A 20,579-nucleotide genomic window follows, 5' to 3' on the forward strand; every position below is an offset into this window, starting at 1 on the left:
AATTAAGAAATAAAAAATTAAACACCTTTTATTTGTCAAGTACTCCTTGTCCATGGAAATATAAAATAGAGATGGTCAGTTCTGGCTTTCAGGAAGTTTATAGGCTGATTGATAGAACTAAATTAGTGACTGAAATTTCTGATATTATAGACTCTCTTCTCCTTAGGTTTTAACTAACTAAGCACACACGTTGATAATATCAGTTCCAAACAGGGACTGTGAGCTTTATTCGCGGCTCTGACAATGGGATACTGCACAATGCGCTGGGATGTCCTATTTGCCCACCCAAGTTACCCCTGCTCTCGCCTCACTCCTGAAACAGGAGGTGGACAACAGTCAGGCCACATCCACAGAGCGGATGACTTGCCACGTGTGCCTACTACTCAGGAGCAAAGAGTAGACAGGAAGCCCATTCCTTCTTTCAGACAGTTACTATAAGAGGACAAGCCAGAGATGGCCCAAGTTGGCTTTTTAAGGAAGCAATTCTGCCACGTTGTTAATCTGGCCCACTGATGCTAGGTCTGAACAATCTCACTATTCAGGAGAATCCTCAGTATTCTGAGAAATGTAATGAGCTGCTGGGTGAAGTTCCAAGGGTTCCCTTTCAAATGCCCTCTCTAGGAGGGTGAAATGAAAGATACCCCCTTAAGGAAATATGGGCGGAGAACAAGTCCAACCCCTGGCATGCAATGCCAATAGTATGCACAGAGAGCAGTGAGACGGTTAGGGATGGGAGGGGAGAGCAGGCTGGGGAAGGATTCTGAAGGATGAGATCGCTCACTGACTCTTGAAGGAGCTCGAGTTATTAGACAGTCAAGGAAACAGGGAAAGGTACTCTGTTGGAAAGCAGTGTGAAAAGGCAACGAGGCATTCAAAAATACAGTCTCTACAAACCCAGAAGCTGTTCATTATTTCAGGACAAGACAGGGAAAATTCATAGTGAAGGTAAAAAAGGATCTCATTATACTGGTCTTTTTGACAAGCTATGATAAGGAGCTTGAACTTTTTCATATGAACCAGTGTTTCTCAAACCTTTCTTCTATAAAACCTCTAGAGGACTTCCCTGGTGGTCCAGTGGTTAAGACTCCAAACTTCTAATACAAGGGGCATGGGTTTGATCCCCAGTAGAGAACTAAGATCCCACATGCCATGCAACTTAGCCAAAAAATATATATTAAAAAAAAATAAAACACCTCTAATGGCAGTGAATTTGAAGAAAAGGGACACAGGGGGTTGTATAACTTGAAATGCCCACAACATTCATGGAATTTCTGTAACATTTCTTTAAAATGTGGGCAAATTTTGTAGCCCATTCCACAGCACATATTTGTTTTAATATAAAGATAATGGAATCACTCGTTTTTCTTTGGGTAACTTTATACATCTTAGAACACCACTACAGACTATCATAGGAACAACTATCTCAATTGTGAAGCATCACTGAAGACTATTAGGTAATCACTACCTAATAGTTTTAGAAAGATCATTCTGATGACCCCATTGAAGATTGTTTCAGGAAAGCAAAACTAATGCCAGAGAAACTATCAGTTAGGAACCTATAGTGATATTAGTTTCAAGTGAGAGATGATAAAGAATAAACCAGGGCACAAAGGGAGAAGGCGATGGCAACCCACTCCAGTACTCTTGCCTGGAAAATCCCATGGACAGAGGAGCCTGGTAGGCTGCAGTCCATGGGGTCGCTAAGAGTCGGGCACGACTGAGCGACTTCACTTTCACTTTTCACTTTCATGCATTGGAGAAGGAAATGGCAACCCACTCCAGTGTTCTTGCCTGGAGAATCCCAGGGACGGGGGAGCTTGGTGGGCTGCCGTCTATGGGGTCGCACAGAGTCGGACACGACTGAAGTGACTTAGCAGCAGCAGCAGCAAAGCACAAAGGATTAGGAAGTAGGAGATGGATATGATAAATATCTGAGAACTTTTATTGCAAAGACTTAACTGATAGAGGGGCTTCCCTGATAGCTCAGTTGGTAAAGAATCGCCTGCAATACAGGAGACCCTGGTTCAATTTCTGGATCAGGAAGATCCATTGGAAAAGGGAAAGGCTATCCATTCCAGTATTCTTGGGCTTCCCTTGTGGCTCAGCTGGTAAAGAATCTGCCCGCAATTTGGAAGACCTGGGTTTGATCCCTGAGTTGGGAAGATCCCCTGGAGAAGGGAAAGGCTACTCACTCCAGTATTCTGGCCTAGAGAATTCCATGGACTGTACAGTCCATGGGGTTGCAATGAGTGGGACATGACTGAGCGCCTTTCACTTTCACTTTCAACTGATAGAGAAGAGAATGCTGCTGTTGCTAAGTCGCTTAAGTCGTGTCCGACTCTGTGCGACCCCACAGATGGCAGCCCACCAGGTTCCCCCATCCCTGGGATTCTCCAGGCAAGAACACTGGAGTGGGTTGCCATTTCCTTCTCCAGTGCATGAAAGTGAAAAGTGAAAGTGAAGTTGCTCAGTCGTGTCCGACTCCTAGCGACCCCATGGACTGCAGCCTACCAGGCTCCTCCATCCATGGGATTTTCCAGGCAAGAGTACTGGAGTGGGGGGCCATTGCCTGCTCCGAGAGAAGAGAACAGAATCCCTCTCAGGATTCCAACCTGACCCTAGATTTCTAACCTGGTATTCAATCTGCATTGGGAAATGGGAAAAGTAGTGGGGCAGAAGTAGTCGTGATGCTCCTGAGGCATCCAAATGTGTGGCAAACACACGGCACAGAGAGCATGAGGGCACCAAGTGGTCTCCAGTCTTGGCCACTTTGCTGAAATATGGAAACATCTTCGCAGAGGAGCAATACATAGGTTTGCATTTTAGAAAAAGGCACAGAAAAGGAAAAAATCCATTGTAATTTCACTGCTTAAAGAGAACCACCCTACGTGTTTAGCTTTACATAGCTCTAGACTTGTGCTTACTTTTTTCCCTTTGCTTCAGTATAAAATGTCAAAAACAATCACACAGGGGAAAATGCAGTAAGTTAAAGTGGCTCGTTTTACACTGAAAAAGGCTTATGTGTTCATCATAATCTATGATACAAACAAATTCTTTATGTTACATAGTCAAATATCAAAATACATAAGAAAACTATTAGAAACACAAGAATATGGGGAAATTTTATATTTTAATTAGCAAGGAAAGCGTAGAAATTGGCTGTCAGTTGAGGTGGAATAAAAGAGAATTCACCCCATGGAAGACAATAAATTCCAGAGGAATTTTTTTTTAAATTAAGGTAAAATACAAAGGTATAAAAGTAATGGTGATATATCTGGACAGAAACATTTAATATTTTTTCACTTGTCTGCCTTTTATAAACAAGAATATACATATATGTAGCCTGTGGCAAAGGTTGGGTAATGCCATTTGCCTGCTCCAAACCCGTCAGAGATTTCTCATCACACTCAGACAAAGAGCCAAATCTTCACCAGGTCGGAGCCCTGCATGTCGGCCTTGGCTCCCTCTCTGGCCTCATCCCCGTCCCTCCCACCTGATTCTGGGGAGCAGCTCCAGACACACTGGCCTCCATGCTGTTACTCATGCAAACCACTCTCCCCACCTTACACTTTGACTCCTGCAAATTTTCTCAGCTCATCTGCAGATACTGAGTGGCCAGAGCTCCCTAATTTCATTCAGTTTTCTGCTAAAATGCTGCCTCCTCTGAGCAGCTTACCCTAACATCCTTCATGAAATAGCACATCCCTTTCTCCCCTTGTCCTTTTTTTTTCCCCCTCAAATCACTTATCATTGACTTCCTACTCCTGTTTATTATTCCTATTAACTGTTATTATTCACTGTTTTTATGTCTCTCTCTAGAGCTCCATAGAATGAAAGCTTGAGAAGTGCAAGAACTTTGGATTTTTTAAGTATTAAATTCTCTATGCCTGAAACAGTGACTGCCACATAGCACTTCCACAAATACATGCTGAATGAATGAATGAACAAATTAATGTATAAATGGACTGGCCAGCATAGGAACTAATTTGAGTGACTCTAAAAGTGAATTATGCTTTGATCAAAAGAACTGCCACTATCCAGATAAATCTTGAATATTCACAGAGTGGATACTATTTGAGGATGCTTAAACTGTTTACAATGGATGTGGGTTTAACCAAGATAATCCCGTCATTGGGATTCCCAGGGTAATATACTCTTTGCAAAATGGATACTGTGTTTGGAGTCATGGATGATGCAACATATCTATACTTCCACAATGTAAGTCAGTCCTTGAGGGATTAATTTGGTAAATTAAAGAGTTTTCTCCAGAGGAAAGAGTAGTTTTAGAAACAACCATACAGAAATATTAAAGGATATAATATCTACTCTTGGATCTGCTCCTTGTATATTCTTACCTGATAATTCTTCTATTTAAAACATTTATGTTACTGCATATTCAGTTACATATTTAGAGGAAGAGCCATTACAAAATTACTTTGCAAAAGTTTGAATAATTTGATGTTTTGAGTTAACTGAGGTGAAATTGTGAAAACAAATATCACTCCCTGCGTACACTAGGCAAAAGTGACTTCACCCATAAGAAGAGTCCAGGTAAAATCCTTAGTACCACTGACTTTGCTCCTCACAGCAGAGGTACAGCAGAGGTCCAAGGCACTGCTCCCCAGGAACAGTAAGATGCAAGTCACATTTGTAATTTAAAACTTTCTAGTAGCCACATTGAAAAAAATTAAAAAGAAAAAAGTTTTATAAATAGCATAGAAAATTTAATCCAATACATCTAAAATATTTCTCAACATGTAATCAACACAAAAGTATTGACAATTAATGGAATAGTTTGCATTCTTTTGTGCTCAGTATTCTAAATCCTGTGCATATTTTATACTTTTACAATACACCTTAAAGAAAGTGAAAGAAAGTGAAGTCGCTCAGTTGTGTCCCCATGGACACCAGGCTCCTCCATCCATGGGATTTTCTAGGCAAGAGTACTAGAGTGGGTTGCCATTTCCTTCTCCAGGGAACTTCCAGACCCAGGGATCAAACCCAGGTCTCCCACATTGTAGATAGACACTTTACTGTCTGAGCCACCAGGGAAGACATTCAGATGCTAAATTTTGATAGTTACAGTAAATGCAGTCTTAACGACAAAATTTGCTTAATTGAGAAAGAATTTGCACTGTTTCTGTTACTAAATTTAAATTGTTGTTGTTCAGTCACTAAGTCATGTCTGACTCTTTGCCACCCCATGAACTGCAGCATGCCAGGCTCCTCTGCCCTCCACTGTCTCCTGAAATTTTTGCTCAAACTCATGTCCCTTGAGTCAGTGATGCTATCTAACTTTCTCATCTTCTGCTACTCCCTTCTCTTTTCACCTTCAATCTTTCCCAACATCAGAGGCTCTTCACATTAGGTGGCCAAAGTGTTGGAGCTTCAGCTTCAGCATCAGTCCTTCCAATGGATATTCAGCGTTGATTTCCTATAGGATTGACTGGTTTGATCTCGTTGCAGTCCAAGGGACTCTCAAGAGTATTCTTCAGCACAATTCAAAAGCATCAATTCTTTGGTGCTATACAGTCCAAGGAATTCTCCAGGCCAAAATACTGGAGTGGGTAGCCTTTCCATTCTCCAGGGGATTTTCTCAACCCAGGGATCAAACTGGGGTCTCCTGCATTGCAGGCAGATTCTTTATCAGCTGAGCCACCAGGGAGCCCTATCTAATATAGGAAGTCTGATACGATATAGCCACAATCTGACTTTTCCATCTTATTTCACTCACCAAACATTTCCAGTAATGAGAAGCAAGCTGATATAGTCATACTTTCTTCCATTTAATATTTACCATGTACCATTCACTGTGCTATGTGATAGGTAAATAAACACAAATAAAGCCAGGTTCCTGCCCTAAATAACTGACAATCAGGGTGCTCTGGTTGGGGAAAAGAGCATATATTTAAACAACTAATTATAAATTAATTGTTAAAATGGAATTATCATTGAGTGCTACAGGGAAAGGAAGGCAAGAATGATTCTTTTTTTTTTTTTAATGACTAATTCTTAAGGAGGACTGAAGAGTCGGGGAGGGAAGTGGAAAAAGTTTCAGAGAAGAGGGAATATTAGAAAATTTGAAGAATGTGTTTAATTTTGCATATAGCAAAGAGAGGGAAGGGTATTCTAGACTAAGAAAACAACAACATAAATACATAAGTATAAAATAGTATGAATAGTGAGGGAAAAGCAAGTGATTCAGTCAGTAAGGAAAAGAAGGAGAAACAGCATTAAGTTTAAGTATTGGTCCATTTTAAACTTATTATTCACTTATTTGTATACCCATTGTGGTTTCAAAGAAAGAATATTTGAGGTAGTTAAAATGGTGAATACATTTCAGATTACACCCCTCCATGTATGCTTTGCAATAATCAAATTATACTATGTACCATGCTCTTTAAACTCCCTATGAGTGGTTCCTCTATGCCCTAGTTTTATGGGGAAATATTTTAACATTACAAAGAGTATTGATGACCTAAAACAAATAGATCACTGGTTATTTCTCCAGAAAAAAAAAAAAATGAGTTTATTCGGTATCAGCAGAGAATTGCAATTCAGAGTCCACAACCATGGTGAGCCATATGCTAAGTCCCTGCACAGCAAAGGAAGAAGTACTCTTTAATAGAGAGGAAAAGGAAGTAGGGAGGGCCACGGTAAACAAAGAGTCTGTGGCTTTTCACTGGCTGAGTCCTTGATGTTAAAGAAGAGGAGTCTTGGGGACTTCCCTGGTGGCTCAATGGTGAAGAATCCACCTACCAGTGCAGGAGACATGGGTTCAGGCCCAAGTAAGGCAAATAAGCAATTCCAGATTCTCTTTCATGAAAGTGTTTATTGGGTGATGCAGCCTCCGCAGGGGCCCCTGGCCATCTGCTAGCTACCTCCCATGCCTGTCATCCCTGACAATACTGGATCTGCTGCTGCTGCCTGAACCCCTACACTCCAGTGAGGGCTAGTAGTTTGGCAGAGGAACCACGAAAAGCAAAGTGACTACCACCTTCGTGCACCCTCTGGCACAAATGCCTCCCACCGGCAAGATGGAATGAGAACACAGCTGGCCAGGGCATCTAACAGACTACTGGTTTTGGTCATGACAAAGAATGTAGAAGGGCCTATAAAGACTGTCAGCAGATTTGAGTTTTAGAAAGCTCAGGAACAAAGCAAACTAAACAGCATAGTATAGGGGACATGTATAAATTGATGAAAACTATATTCTAAAAAGCAAAGAAAAAATAAGCACATAATTCAGGAGAGCAGTTAACATCAATGAGATGAAAGCCCCTATACCTATTATATGCAGACATTTTTCAAGATTTTGAGGATATAGCAGTGAAGCAAAAAGGCAAAAACAGGGAAAAAATTCCTCTCCTCATGGAACGTACATATTTATTGAACAAACCAATGAATTAGTAATGCTAGGAGTTTTCAAAAAGAAACTAAAAGGTTATCTACACATAAAAATTAATTTTAAGAAGGGAAGAATAAAGCACTAGGTAGTCACTATTTTTCTAATAAGTATTCCCAAAGTTTCATTGATAAGAATTATAACCATAAATCATGGTTTAAAGACAGAGGGACCATTTTTGGTGTTCTATAAAAACCACTATTTCAAATACTAAGTGAAGTCTGTGTTTTCTTCTGTTGATGTAAGAACATCTTATTATAGTGCTACAATTGACTTCCTAATTATTTTAGAGCTAGGTTCCATAGAGACACATACTTAGAAAATGAAAAACCTGTTTCATCTGCTCTTAAGAGTAGTGCATTCTCAAGAACAATATCTCATTTTCTGAACTTGAACATACAAATGATGGGAATATTTATTAATAGACGTTTTGAGGAATCAAACTTCATTTTCCTGGACAAAACTGGAAAAAAAAAACATCCAAATGATTGTATGTATGTCAAAGTCTACCATTTCATTATAAGAATACTAACTGTATTAAAATGCTTTCTGAGGTTACTAATTTAAATTATCTTCCAAAATTACTACAAAACAAAGTTTCTATTTTGCTTTCTAATTACCAGTAACTATTTTTTTGTTATGAAAGTGCTCATTGTTAACTGTTCTAAAATAAATAAAAACACATTTGGATAATGTGTTTTACAGGCAATGAAGAAGGAAAAAATGTATAAAATGACTGAAGATCAGTATAAATCAAATTAATATACATTTCTGATTTTTCAAACAAATGGGGTAAAATGTTGATATTGCATGTACATGACAAAATTTACCGTTAGGAAACAAACAAAATTTTAACTTTAGTGAGATTACATCAACATTAATTATAGGACTAAAGCCACTTCCAAACTTGAACCAGCATCTTACTACCAAAATTACTTAGTGTGCACCCTGAGTCATACATAAATGTGTTTAATAAGAAGAATTAAAATTTAACCAAAAACAACCTTGGAAGGTGGAGTTAATATATAAGAATAATCTTGGAAGGCTGAGTTAATATATTTGCAGTTTTCCTGAGTCTTAAATTCAAAATTCATATATATATATATATATATATATATATGCTCACTATGGATTAAAGTTGAAAGAAAAAAATACTGGAAACCTAGTTAACTTTTAATTTCAGACAAATTATAATATTTTCTGTATAAATATATCCCATGCAGTTTTTGTACTTCAAATTAATGCATTCATTGTTCATCTGAGATTCAACTTTAACAGGACAACCTCCATTTTCACTTGCTAAATCGGCAACCCTACAGACAACCGTAAACTAAAAACCTTGGTGCATTTCAAAGCGGTAACACACATGGTTCATTTGAGAAAGATCAGGTGCTAAACCAGTACTCTAAATTCATAGTGTCTCTCTCCCCGTCACCTCATCCCTAAGCAAAACAAAACCAAAAACGCTTGGGAGCCCTGAAGTGTGACTCAAAACTGACATTTTGATAGAATACGAAAGAGGAAAGAGGCTGGCTGTGTAAAAGGAGTTCCTAAAGTCAGATATTCACATTAAAAAAAAAAAAAAAAAAAAAAAAAACAAAACGATGGGGAAAAGAACGACGAACTGTGTGGAATGCAGGGCACTTCGGAAGGGGCCCTTGAACCTCTGTGGGGAAAACAGCCCGCAGAGGCGAGGGGACCAGGGAACCCCGCTGACCTGCCATTAGCGCGCGCGCCCCGCAGGGGTCACGACCACCCGGTGAGCCAGGGGCGCTCTTTACAGTTTAACCGCTGGCCGTTTAAGGGCGTGGTGGTGGCGGGGTGTGGGGGTCACATCTGAAAGACCCTAATATGAGAGCGAGAGACAGCCATCATGTTCCCACATCTTCCCACTTTTCTCCAACACGGCTGCTCCAGTCATCTTGGAGCCCTGAAACCCCAGAACCGAAAAAAAGGCGGGAGAAGCCAGGCGCCGCTTACTGGTTTGAGTCATCCTGGAAATGCAGAAGCAGGAGAAGCTGAAGAGCACGACAGCGATGAGCGTGATGAGCAAGTTCACGTGCCTGGTCCTCATGGTGCTGATTCGACGGCGGCGGCCCCCCACACCTTGGCTAGAACAGCAGTGCACACAGCAACCACCCCGCCACCGGCTAAGGATGGGCACGCACTGTGCCTGCCCCCCGGGGCGCGCGCCGCTGCGCCCCTCCCCGGCGTCGCAAGGAACCTAGCTCCCCCAACCCCCACCCACCCACCACACACGCACCCAGCTCCCTTCCCCCAGCAGCAGTTTTGGCCTTCTATCCTGAACCGCTTGCCAGGGCTGCTGATTTTTAAATGAAATAAGCTATGCGAAAGCTCCCACTCCAGGTGAGTGCTTAATAACTTTATTGTCCTGTAAGATGTCGCTTTAGCCAGACTCTGGGCTAAACAGTTTGCATACATGACCTCATTAAGTCCTCACAAAATCTCAGTCTTTTTTTAAAAGTATAAAATGAAAATAACATCATCTTCCTAATATGCTGAGCAACTTGCTTCAAGTTGCACTGCTGGAAGCGGTTCCTTTTTTCTCATACAAACTTTGTACATGGACAAGAATTTCCTAAAGAAAATATGTCTTTACTTGGAATTTGCTAGCCTTAAATGGACTTTCCTGGTGACTCAGGTGGTACAGAATCTGCCTGCAATGTGGGAGGCAAGGGTTAGATCCTGGGTTGGGAAGATCACCTGCAGAAGGGCACACCAACCCCCTCCAGTATTCTTGCCTGGAGAATCCCATGGACAGAGGACTGAGCAGCTTAGCACATACACAGCACAGCCTTAAATAGTAACTGTCAAGTGCCCAAGTGACTTGGGAGGCTTAGATTTTTGTGTGGGGAGTGACCAAGACTAGACATTCAGTTTAATCCCCTTACCTTTATTTTAAAATATTTTGGTACCCCGTCCCCCCAAAGAAAGGAGCAGAGAGTCAAGTTTTGTGGGGAAAAAACAAAACAAAACAAAAAAGTTGTAAATACAATGAGCAACAGCCCAAGAGAGATTGGCTGGGCTCAGCCAAGTTTAAGGTATCAGCTTCTCAGATTTTTACCCCAAACTGGGAAACACTAGGAGAACATCAGTAGGGTTATACTCTCTGGGCAGGTTAAATGTGGTTTGTTTTTTGGGTTCTCTGCTCTGATCTCTCTTCTTATTTGGGATTCCCTGGCAGTGTCTGGTAGCAATCATTCTACTACTACTTCAAATCAGCACTGCACCACTGATTGGGCTAATTTCTGGCCCCATGACAGGAGAAAGATTAGAACACAAGCCAGCGTGAGGATGCTATTTAAGGTGCGTTTACTCATGAGTGAAAGGCTAGAAGTTGTGGCCTTCAGTTAAGCAGTGATCTACCCAGGTGCCAAAAGAGGAAGCTCAGAGGAATAAATACCTCTACTTTCTTCTCCTCCATCCCTTCAGTCTCTTGCCAGTGCTTCCTACTGGCTAAGTTCTACTGGGAACCAAAAGAAAAGGAACTTCAGCTTGATGTACTATATGCTATATTATACGACCCTTCCTCCCGACATACGAAGCAGGGTGGGAAAAGATATAGAGTAGACTGAAGTGGGAGAACCCACCTATCCAGCACAAAGGAATTTCCAAATCAGTGTTTCATTGTTCTCTTACCTGAGCTCCAGTGTCTCATTAACTGTCTTCTCAGCACTTCTTGGATGTCCCGAAAGATGATGTTCAAACTTCTTCCCCAAGCTAGCTATCTTCCCACAGTCATTTGACTTTTGTCAAGGTCACCATAGTTTTCCTGATCAATTTACTCTTTTTCATTATGCCCCATAATTTATAAATCTTTACAGTCCTCCTTTGAAATGTCTCATCTTCCAGACCTGCACTTCTGTTGCTCTAACACTACCCCAATAGCCATATTCTTACGATGATACTCAGGCTGGCCACGCTGTAGTATCTACACTCTGCAGTCCACTTTTTACTCCAGTAGATTTCCAGTTCTCTAGTGTCAATTGTCTCATTTAAGTAGCTCCATTCTTCCTTAGTGATAAAGTTCAACCCATCAGGCTGTTCTCTGCTTTCTCAAGAGTATTTCCTGATATTCCCTTACATGCCTTAAGGACCTGCCAGACTCAATTCTATCCTGAACATGTCATGTTCACGCTTCTGTTTCTGTGCCTTTTCTCTTGATATTTACCCACAGTCCAGGATGCCCAGTCTCCTCCCTGACCGTTCAACTGCTTTCCACCTCTCAAGGTCTCAAGTTTGCTGTGCTTCATGAATCAAAATGTGACTACAGCAGACCACTTCTCTGAATGCTTTTAGTGTATCAGGTATCTGCCTTTCATTTTGCTATAGGGGCAGAGATCCCCAAGATGAGCCTGAGTTATATCCACGGTTAAGGGAGAAATTTATTTAAAGCAGATTGAATAATTGATGATTTTCCTAAGAAATGTACTTCCAGACATTCATGTCAGTGGTTAAGAAGGTTAATGGTATAGAGAATACTTGTGCATGGACGTCTGGGAAAAGAGGGCTTCCTGCTTCTTTACCATACCATGTAGATGAGCTCTGGGAGAAAAAGAGCTGGCTGTGGGAAGAAGCTGGAGGCCTGTTTCCAAGGAGACCATGGGACTCACAGGAGGAAAAACTGCTTCAGAGCCTAATTTCCCCAAATAAACAATAAATATACTGAAACAACCCTGTACACATAAACCTCATGGGTAAGGGTACAATGAGAGCCCAACAAAATTTTGGTAGGCATAGTTACGTTGATAACTTACAAGGCCTTATATATAAAGAAAAACCTCACTGTAAACAGGCCTAATTGAACAAGTCCATTTGCCCAGAAAAAAGTCCTAGGATTATTTTCCATCCTGCTAAACTGAAGGAAAGCGATTTAATAGCCAAGAGTTTCTAATTGTTGAATCTTTCTAAATTTGGCTCTTAACTGCTTCTGAATGTCACTAGATTTTTGTTGGTATTGGAAGGAGCAAATCAGGATATCCAATGGAAAAAGAGCTGGTGCTTTAATTTATCCACATAGTTCATCTCTGTTGGAAAACCCAAGGAGGCCATGATGCTAGGCTCAAAAGGATGATGGATTTATTCAAAACACCCAGGCTCTGTGTGATACAATTGACGTTTGTAGAAACACTTTGTATTTGCATCAAGACTCTTAGATCCAAATGGTGAAAAGGCAAGCTTACTGCTTATTTCTGTACATTTTACTATAAATTGTATGCTATTATAATTCAAATATGTATATACAGTCTAAGTCATAAATCCAAACACATTATCTTCATATTCACTATTTATTTACTTCATAGTGATGATTTAAACATATTAACAACCAATTAAAGTACAACCAGCTCCAGGAACACATGAACTTCGAAACCTCTATGGATTAATACAGTAGACGTTTTGTTCTTGTTCAAGTAATGACCAATTGACCAGCAATTTTCTATGTGATCGCTTGGGATTCCAGGCCCTTCCATGGTGTGGCTCCCTTTTCCTCTCAGGTTTTGGAATTCTTTCCATTTCACTGGGGGATTGGGGGCAACTGTGTGGAGAAGAAACTGGGACCAGAATAAACACTTTTATTTTCATTGATACAAAGTTGATGTACAGTATTATATAACTTACAGGTAGTAACCAATGGGTGCATCACCCAGATTCGCTTACTGGTTACTGCCTATAACTCTTTTTAACATGTCCAAACATTGCCTGAGGCAAAGAACTAAGTTCTCCCTCCACCATCTTCTATGCTCTCAATTGGCCCATTGCTTGAACTTACCTTGACATCATCTGACTGTTTTTACTGTCTATAGAACAAATGGTAGCTGTTTTTTATATTCTGGTTTGTACTATGCAGGGTCTCTTATGGATAAACCAAGAAAGTTGTCTCATTTTAGTGCAAAGAGTCATGAGGTTTAGACAGTTTAGCCACAGAAGTGAACTTCGAATTAGTCCAAAAGCAGAGATGCCGCCTGCTGTGTGTTATAACTCCACAGAGACAGTTCTCAGGATAGGAATTTCATTTTATTTGAGAATTTTGTTGTGCAGCTTCTTGCTGATATCACCCATATTATATCACAGGTAGTTCAGACCTTAATATAATTCGCCACTCTTAAGTTATGGGGACTGTTTATGTGTGCTAAGCTGCTTCAGTAATGTCTAACTCTCAATCCTATGGACTATAGCCCACCAGACTCCTCTGTCCATGGGATTCTCCAGGCAAGAATACTGGAGTGGGTTGCTATGCCCTTCTCCAGGGGATCTTCTCAACACAAGGATCAAACCCATGTCTCTTCCATCTCCTGCACTGGCAAGCAGGTTCTTTACCACCAGCGCCATGGGGACTGTTTATACCAGACCACAAACAGCATGCTGGCAAACTGGCTCTCTTAGTGCCATCATCAGGAACTTTTTGAGCCCCAAATCCCAGTGGCCACCACAAGGTGGCAGTATTATATTTAATTCAAAGTTTCCAATTTGAATATATTGTAGTATCAGAAACTTATGTATGAATTATGTAAAATTATGTATGAGTGTGTTAGAACTGCGGGTTGCAGCAGCAGCCTTGGGCCAGTACCTAGTATATATTTTTCATAGTTTGTCAAATATTCCTTTAAGGCGTGGTGCCTCCTTTTTATTGATAGAGTCCTCGAGGGGGAGTAATGTATTGTTTATTTATATAACACCTCTAGAGGCCCTAAGTTACCTTTAGAAATTTCACTGATTTAGCTAAGCTCTTAATCTAAACTGGATTGATTCTGTGCATCATATGTACCAGTAACAGCTCTCATATCTCCTGAGTGTCTCCTTCCAGGGTGGGGAATGATCATGATGTAATCAGTATAATGAATTAATTTCATTTTGATAGTGATCATCTCTAAATACAGTCTCACCAAATTTTAGCAGTGAGTTGGAGTCCCTAAGGTCAGATGTCGTTGAAGAAGAACCATAAACATATTATACATTTCTTTTCCTGTACAAGGAAACTGATCTTACTCTGAGAGTGAGATCAAGAAGATACCATAGCTGTGAAGGGAACCCTCCTATACTGTTGATGGGAATGTCAGTTGGTGCACCCACTATGCAAAACAGTCTGGAGGTTCCTAAAAAGACTACCACTCCTGGGCATACATTTGGAAGAATGGAAAACAAAAAGTTACATACACACCAATGTTCATAGCAGCACTATTTATAGCAGCCAACACATGGAAGCAGCCTAATGTCCACTGACAGATGAATGGGTAAAGAAGATGTGGTACATATACACAATGGAATATTACTCAGCCATAAAAAATAACAAACTAATGTCATCCACAAAAACATGGATGGGCCTGGAGATTATCACACTATGTAAAGTGAGTCAGACAAAGACAAATATCACATGATATCACTTATATGTGGAATCTTAAAAAAAAGTACAAATCAACTCACTTGCAAAACAAAAACAGACTCAGATATAGAAAACAAATTTATGGTTACCAAAGGGAAAAGGAGAATGGTAATAAATTAGGAGTATGTGATTAATAGATACACACCACTAAATATAATAAACAACAAGGATTTACCATCTAGCACATGAAACCATATTCAGTATCTTGTAATAACCTATATGGAAAACAATCTGAAGCTGTATACCTGAAACTAACACAATATTGTAAATCAACTGTAGTCAAATAAATGTTAAAAAAAAGAAGACAGCATAGATGTCACAAAAAATATTGCAGTCAAAGTTTGTTGAACCTCTTATATAGTTTTTTAAAATACTTGGTACAACGGACACTTAATTTAAATCATGGTAACTACCTTGGTTATTTTGATTTTTTAAGATTTTTTAAATGTGGGCCATTTTTAAAGTCTTTATTGAATTTGTTAAAATATTGCTTCTGTTGTTTATGTTCTGGTTTTTTGACCCTGAAAGCTTACGGGATCTTAGCTCCTCGACCAGGAATCAAACCCACGCCCCCTGAATTGGAAAGTGAAGTCTTAACCAATGGATCATCAGGGAAGTCCCAGCTGCTGCTGCTGCTGCTGCTGCTAAGTCGCTTCAGTCGTGTCCGACTCTGTGCGACCCCATAGAGGGCAGCCTACCAGGCTCCCCCGTCCCTGGGATTCTCCAGCTCCCTTGTTTAAATCATGATCACTAACAGTTATTTCCAAGGGTCTTTTCTTATGGACCACAGAGGATTAATAAAAAGCATTGGTGGAGATTAGCACTGCTGCTTGCATTATTTTCTAACGAGAGATGAGATTTCCTATGTCTTTCCTGAACCTGACACTGCCTGGTATTAACTACAAACGGAGGTCTGAGCAGTCCTCGGGGCTTTCCTTTTGTATGTTTAATTGAAAACACATAAAAGGGCAAATTTCTGTCTCTTAAAAGACAGAAATGGCTTTAAGCTAGTAGTGACAAGGCACTTCATCACACCTACTCTAATTAGAGATTCGGGCAATGGCAAGCACTGGATAGTTCCTACTTTATTTCTCCAGCTTCAGCCTCACTGTGATTCTGGTGCTGCCTACCGTAACACTTGGGCTTCCCAGGTGGGGCTAGTGGTAAAGAACCTGCCAATGCAGAAGACATAAGAGACATGGGTTCAATCCCTGGGTCAGGAAGATCCCCTGGAGGAGGGCATGGCAACCCACTCCAGTATTCTTGCCTGGAGAATCCCATGGACAGAGGAGCCCGGCGGGCTACAGTCCATGGGGTTGCAAAGAGTCAGACACAACTGATGTGACTGAGCATGTGCGCACACACCATAACATTTTCATTTGTCCCAAATTTCGATTTCGTACCTTAATATTGTCCTTCCATTCTCCTGATGATAATACAATACATTTTGCACCACAGTTAGATGATCCCCCAAAGATTTTCCACTATCCTCTGCCACTCAACATCAACTGTATCATACAATCTTGGACCTCCTACCAGGGGTCAACTGAAGACTTCCTGACCCTCAAGTTAGTTGTGCTTTCCCCCCACAATCCTAATAGATGAAATAAAATAACCTCTGTGCTAAACACACCTTATTTCCCTCTTATCTTCAGCATCCTTAGCCCTAAACTCATCTAGGCTGGGATAACTGGAACAGACTTAGGTTAACTTAGGTGAGGTGGACACAGGAGCTAGAGTAGGTTTCCCTGCTCCCAATCATTGTTAATGTGCCACCAAACTCTCTGTAGGGTCCCTGTCAAAATTCTTGCTTCTTTACTCCCCTTCATTCTCACCCTCTGTTTGTTTGGTTTTTGTTTTGTTTTATTTTTGGGTTTTTTTGGATCAAATAAATAGTTCTACCCAATTCAGTGTTTATTTGCTTTGTTCTGGTTACTATCTTTACCCCAGCCCACTACCTTAATTCTGCATAGCTTACATTTTCTTTTCATTGGTAAAGCCCATTACTAGAAGCTGTACACATTTACCTTGTAATTCTGTGTATTGCCTTGGGCTTCCATTAAAAGAATTATATGGGGAATTCACACACAGGGGGTCCCCTAAGCACAGTGTCTAACATAGTTTCAGGGAAGTGCAACACAAATCAGCATAAAACCAATCAAGGTTGTCACTGAACATAACATTTTAAAAAAAATTTTTATTGGAGGATATGGCAACCCACTCCAGTATTCTTGCCTGGAGAATCCCATGAACGGAGGAGCCTGGTGGGCTACAGTCCATGGGGTCGCAAAGAGTCGGACACGACTGAGCGACTTCACTTTCACTTTCACTTTCAGCTGCTTTACAGTGTTGTGCTAGTTTCTGCTGTACAACATCACATATGAGTCATAACTATGTGTGTGTATATATATGTATCCCTTCCCTCTTGAGCCCCCATCCCACCCCTCTAGGTCATCACAGAGCACCAGGCTGGGCCCCTGTGTTATACAGTGCCTTCCCTCTAGCTGTCTATTTTATACATGGTAGTGTATATATGTCAATGCTACTTTCTCAGTTCGTCCCACCCTCTCCTTTCCCTGCTGTGTCCCGAGTCCATTTTTTGTGTCTGTGTCTCCATTCCTTCCCTGTAAATAGGTTCATCAGTACTGTTTTTCTAGATTCTATATATAGGCTTTAATATACAAAATTTGTTTTTCTGACTTACTTCACCCTGAATAACAGGCTCTAGGTTCATCCACCTCATTACAATTAACTCAAATTCATTCCTTTTTATGGCTGAGTAACATTCCATTGTGTATATGTACCACAACTTCTTTATCCATTCATCTGTCGATTGTCCTTAACATTTTTAATGCGTCTAAGGAAGTAATCCATTTCACTGTTAGTGGAAGGAGAATATAGTTTTCCTTCTCAGTATAAACTTGCTGCATTCCAGAGTTCACACACTTCAAAAGACTTGATGTTTTATTTGTGTCATCTATGGATCGGGGGCTTCCCTGGTGGCGCTAGTGGTAAAGAACCCACCTGCCAATGCAGGAAACATAAGAGACATGTGTTCAATCCCTGAGTCAGGAAGATTCCCTGGAGGAGGGCATGGCAACCCACTCCAGTGTTCTTGCCTGGAGAATCCCATGGACAGAGGAGGCTGGAGGGTTGCAGTCCATAGGGTTGCAAAGAGTGGGACACGACTGAAGTGACTTAGCACACACGGATGCACATGAATCAAACTGAAAACCATAACAAATTGTTGATTAACAGTCATACCAAACAACTCTTCCCATTAAGCAGCTTCTAAATCAACAGTGCCTTGGCTGTTTAGTCTGAGAATCCAAGAAAGCAGAGATTCCTCAGTACTACTCAGAAATACAACCAAACTCCATTACACTATAGCCTTTGTTTTCCATGTAGGCATATCTAGTAAGACCTGGTCGAAATTTAGAAGTTAGTTCAGAGACCTAAGTAGGTCCTATCTTTTTGAAGACAGAATTCTAATCTTAGGATTTAACCATCATTTACCAGCCACATAGAAAAAGAAAGCCAAATAGAATAGGAGAGAGAGAAAGCCAGTCTTCCTTGAGGCACAGGACTGGTTTAATGTATCTGCTGCTGCTGCTAAGTCACTTCAGTCGTGTCTGACTCTGTGCGACCCCACAGACGGCAGCCCACCAGGCTCTGCCGTCCCTGGGATTCTCCAGGCAAGAACACTGGAGTGGGTTGCTATTTCCTTCTCCAATGCATGAAAGTGAAAAGTGAAAATGAAGTCACTCAGTCGTGTCCGACTCTTCAAGACCCCATGGACTGCAGCCTACCAGGCTCCTCTGTCCATGGGATTTTCCAGGCAAGAGTACTGGAGTGGGGTGCCATTGCCTTCTCCAATGTATCTGCTGCTGCTGCTGCTGCTAAGTCACTTCAGTCGTGTCCGGCTCTGTGCGACCCCATAGACGGCAGCCCACCAGGCTCCTCCATCCATGGGATTTTCCAGGCAAGAGTACTGGAGTGGGTTGCCATTGCCTTCTTACAAGCAAATGAATTTGTGGCAGACAAGGAAATCATATGCACAAGGCTTATAATGGACAGTGATCCTACTTCCAATAAATCAGTTCAATCAACTTCCTGAGTTCTGACCAAACGGGTGAGCATTCTCCTCTCCCGGAGAAAAACCTGGATAGACATGGGCTAACAGGCAGCATGGAGACAATAAGAACAGTTCCTTTCTTGCCCCTCCCCCACTCAGTGTAGCACCTTGAAAAGGTAAAAGAATTACATAATTGTACTACAGAATTATCTCACTCTCTATTATATGAAGGTATTATGTAATACTAGACCCCTAAAATAGAGTTTGTTTCTAGATCTTAAATTTGCCAGACTAGCTGTGTAACTTTGCCTTTTGAATATTTTTTATGTACAATAAAAAAATATTCATTGAGATGATCTTTAAGTTCCTTTCAAGATCTGAGTCTATTTTTTATCATTATAGTATACGTCCAGATTTCATTGCCAAGTTGGTTGCTTCTATGGGTCAGGGATGAGGACTTACGCACCCTTCACATGTCTACTGTTTTACAATTAGCGCCTTTTTGAAAAATGTGGTTGAGGTGTGGAAGAGTGTGTACCGCTGCTTCAATCTGTGTTAACAATGAGATGGAGGGAGGGAATATTATATATACCTGTCTCTCTCTCTCTCTCTCTCTCTCTCTATATATATATGTATACACACACACACACATTTTCATAGAATACCCCTGAAAGTATAAACTGGTTGCTTTTGAGCAAGGGGTTGAGGGGCCAGGAGTTGTGCATGGGTGGGTAAAAGTCATTTTTCAATATAGGTTGTCCTTTGTACTTATATTTTACTCTCCCCCTGGTCTTTCTTCTCCAACCATACTGTCCTTTTGCTAGTCCTCCAACTTACAAAGTATGCTCCTGATTCAAGCCCTTCGCATTTGCTATTCTAGTGTCTAGAATACTCTTCCTTCAGATTCTCTCCCTGTCTTACTTCACTCAGATCACTACTCAAGTGGCACTGTAACACGGAGACTGCCCTGACTATACTGTATGTAAATACACTCCTTCCTTTCCCTAATACCCTTTTACTTTAGTACCACCTGACATACTAAATATTTGCATTTATTTGGTGTATGACTCCCTTTTGGAACACTGCCTGGTGCATAACAGCCAATCAACAGATTACTTGACTTAATGAATACATTGTCTGAGGTTGGGTTTAAAAAAAAATAATCATGTACATAAATTACTTTTTCAAGAAAAAACAAACACCAGTTACGGGATAAATGTCCTATTAATTGACGATTAGATATATATTATGAAAGGACAAGGTCTAAACTTCTTTACTCAGCATACAGGGCTCTCCTTATCTTCCTGCTAGTGGCCATGGGCAAGTCATTCAACATAAATTCCGTTTCCTCATCCATAAAGTGCTAATTACTTCACAGAGTTAAGACTAATGTAGGTGAAAGTGCTTTTGTAACCTTGGCGCTATGAAAGTCACACAAAGCACATCGCTTCTCCAGTGCGCAACTGACCTGAAGTTGAAGGAGAGCGAAATCTTCAGAGCCCCTCCGACAAAGACCTATCTTTGACGCGGGACACGCCGCGAGGTAGCCGTTGTCAGGGCAACTGTCGGGCGTCTCCAGCCTCCGAGCACGCGCGACGGGGCCCCTCGGCGCGTCATTCTTTCAGAGGTCGCGATTGGTGGATTTCGGGCCAATCGGAGAAGCCGGTGGGGCGGGGCGGGGACGAGCAGAGTCCCGG

The 20,579-nt window shown here is 41.1% G+C and overlaps 1 protein-coding gene and 1 long non-coding RNA gene across 2 annotated transcripts in view; both read right to left on the reverse strand.

Moving 5' to 3' along the window:
• The window catches only part of MGAT4D (MGAT4 family member D), a 51,090-nt gene extending 41,611 nt beyond the window's left edge, over window positions 1-9,479 (reverse strand). The window contains exon 1 of the mRNA XM_005895836.1: window positions 9,386-9,479. Coding sequence (XP_005895898.1) covers window positions 9,386-9,479 — 94 coding nt within the window. The remainder of the gene's footprint in view (window positions 1-9,385) is intronic.
• A 3,259-nt stretch (window positions 9,480-12,738) lies between these two features.
• On the reverse strand, window positions 12,739-20,459 carry LOC138991499 (uncharacterized). Its single transcript, XR_011467471.1, has 3 exons — window positions 20,351-20,459; window positions 17,832-18,034; window positions 12,739-12,978 (listed from the first exon to the last, which is right to left on the reverse strand). It is a non-coding gene; the product is annotated as an uncharacterized lncRNA (long non-coding RNA).
• Window positions 20,460-20,579: the final 120 nt, after the last annotated feature.

The sequence above is a fragment of the Bos mutus genome, chromosome 17 (assembly GCF_027580195.1).
Source record: "Bos mutus isolate GX-2022 chromosome 17, NWIPB_WYAK_1.1, whole genome shotgun sequence".
NCBI classification, from domain to species: domain Eukaryota; kingdom Metazoa; phylum Chordata; class Mammalia; order Artiodactyla; family Bovidae; genus Bos; species Bos mutus.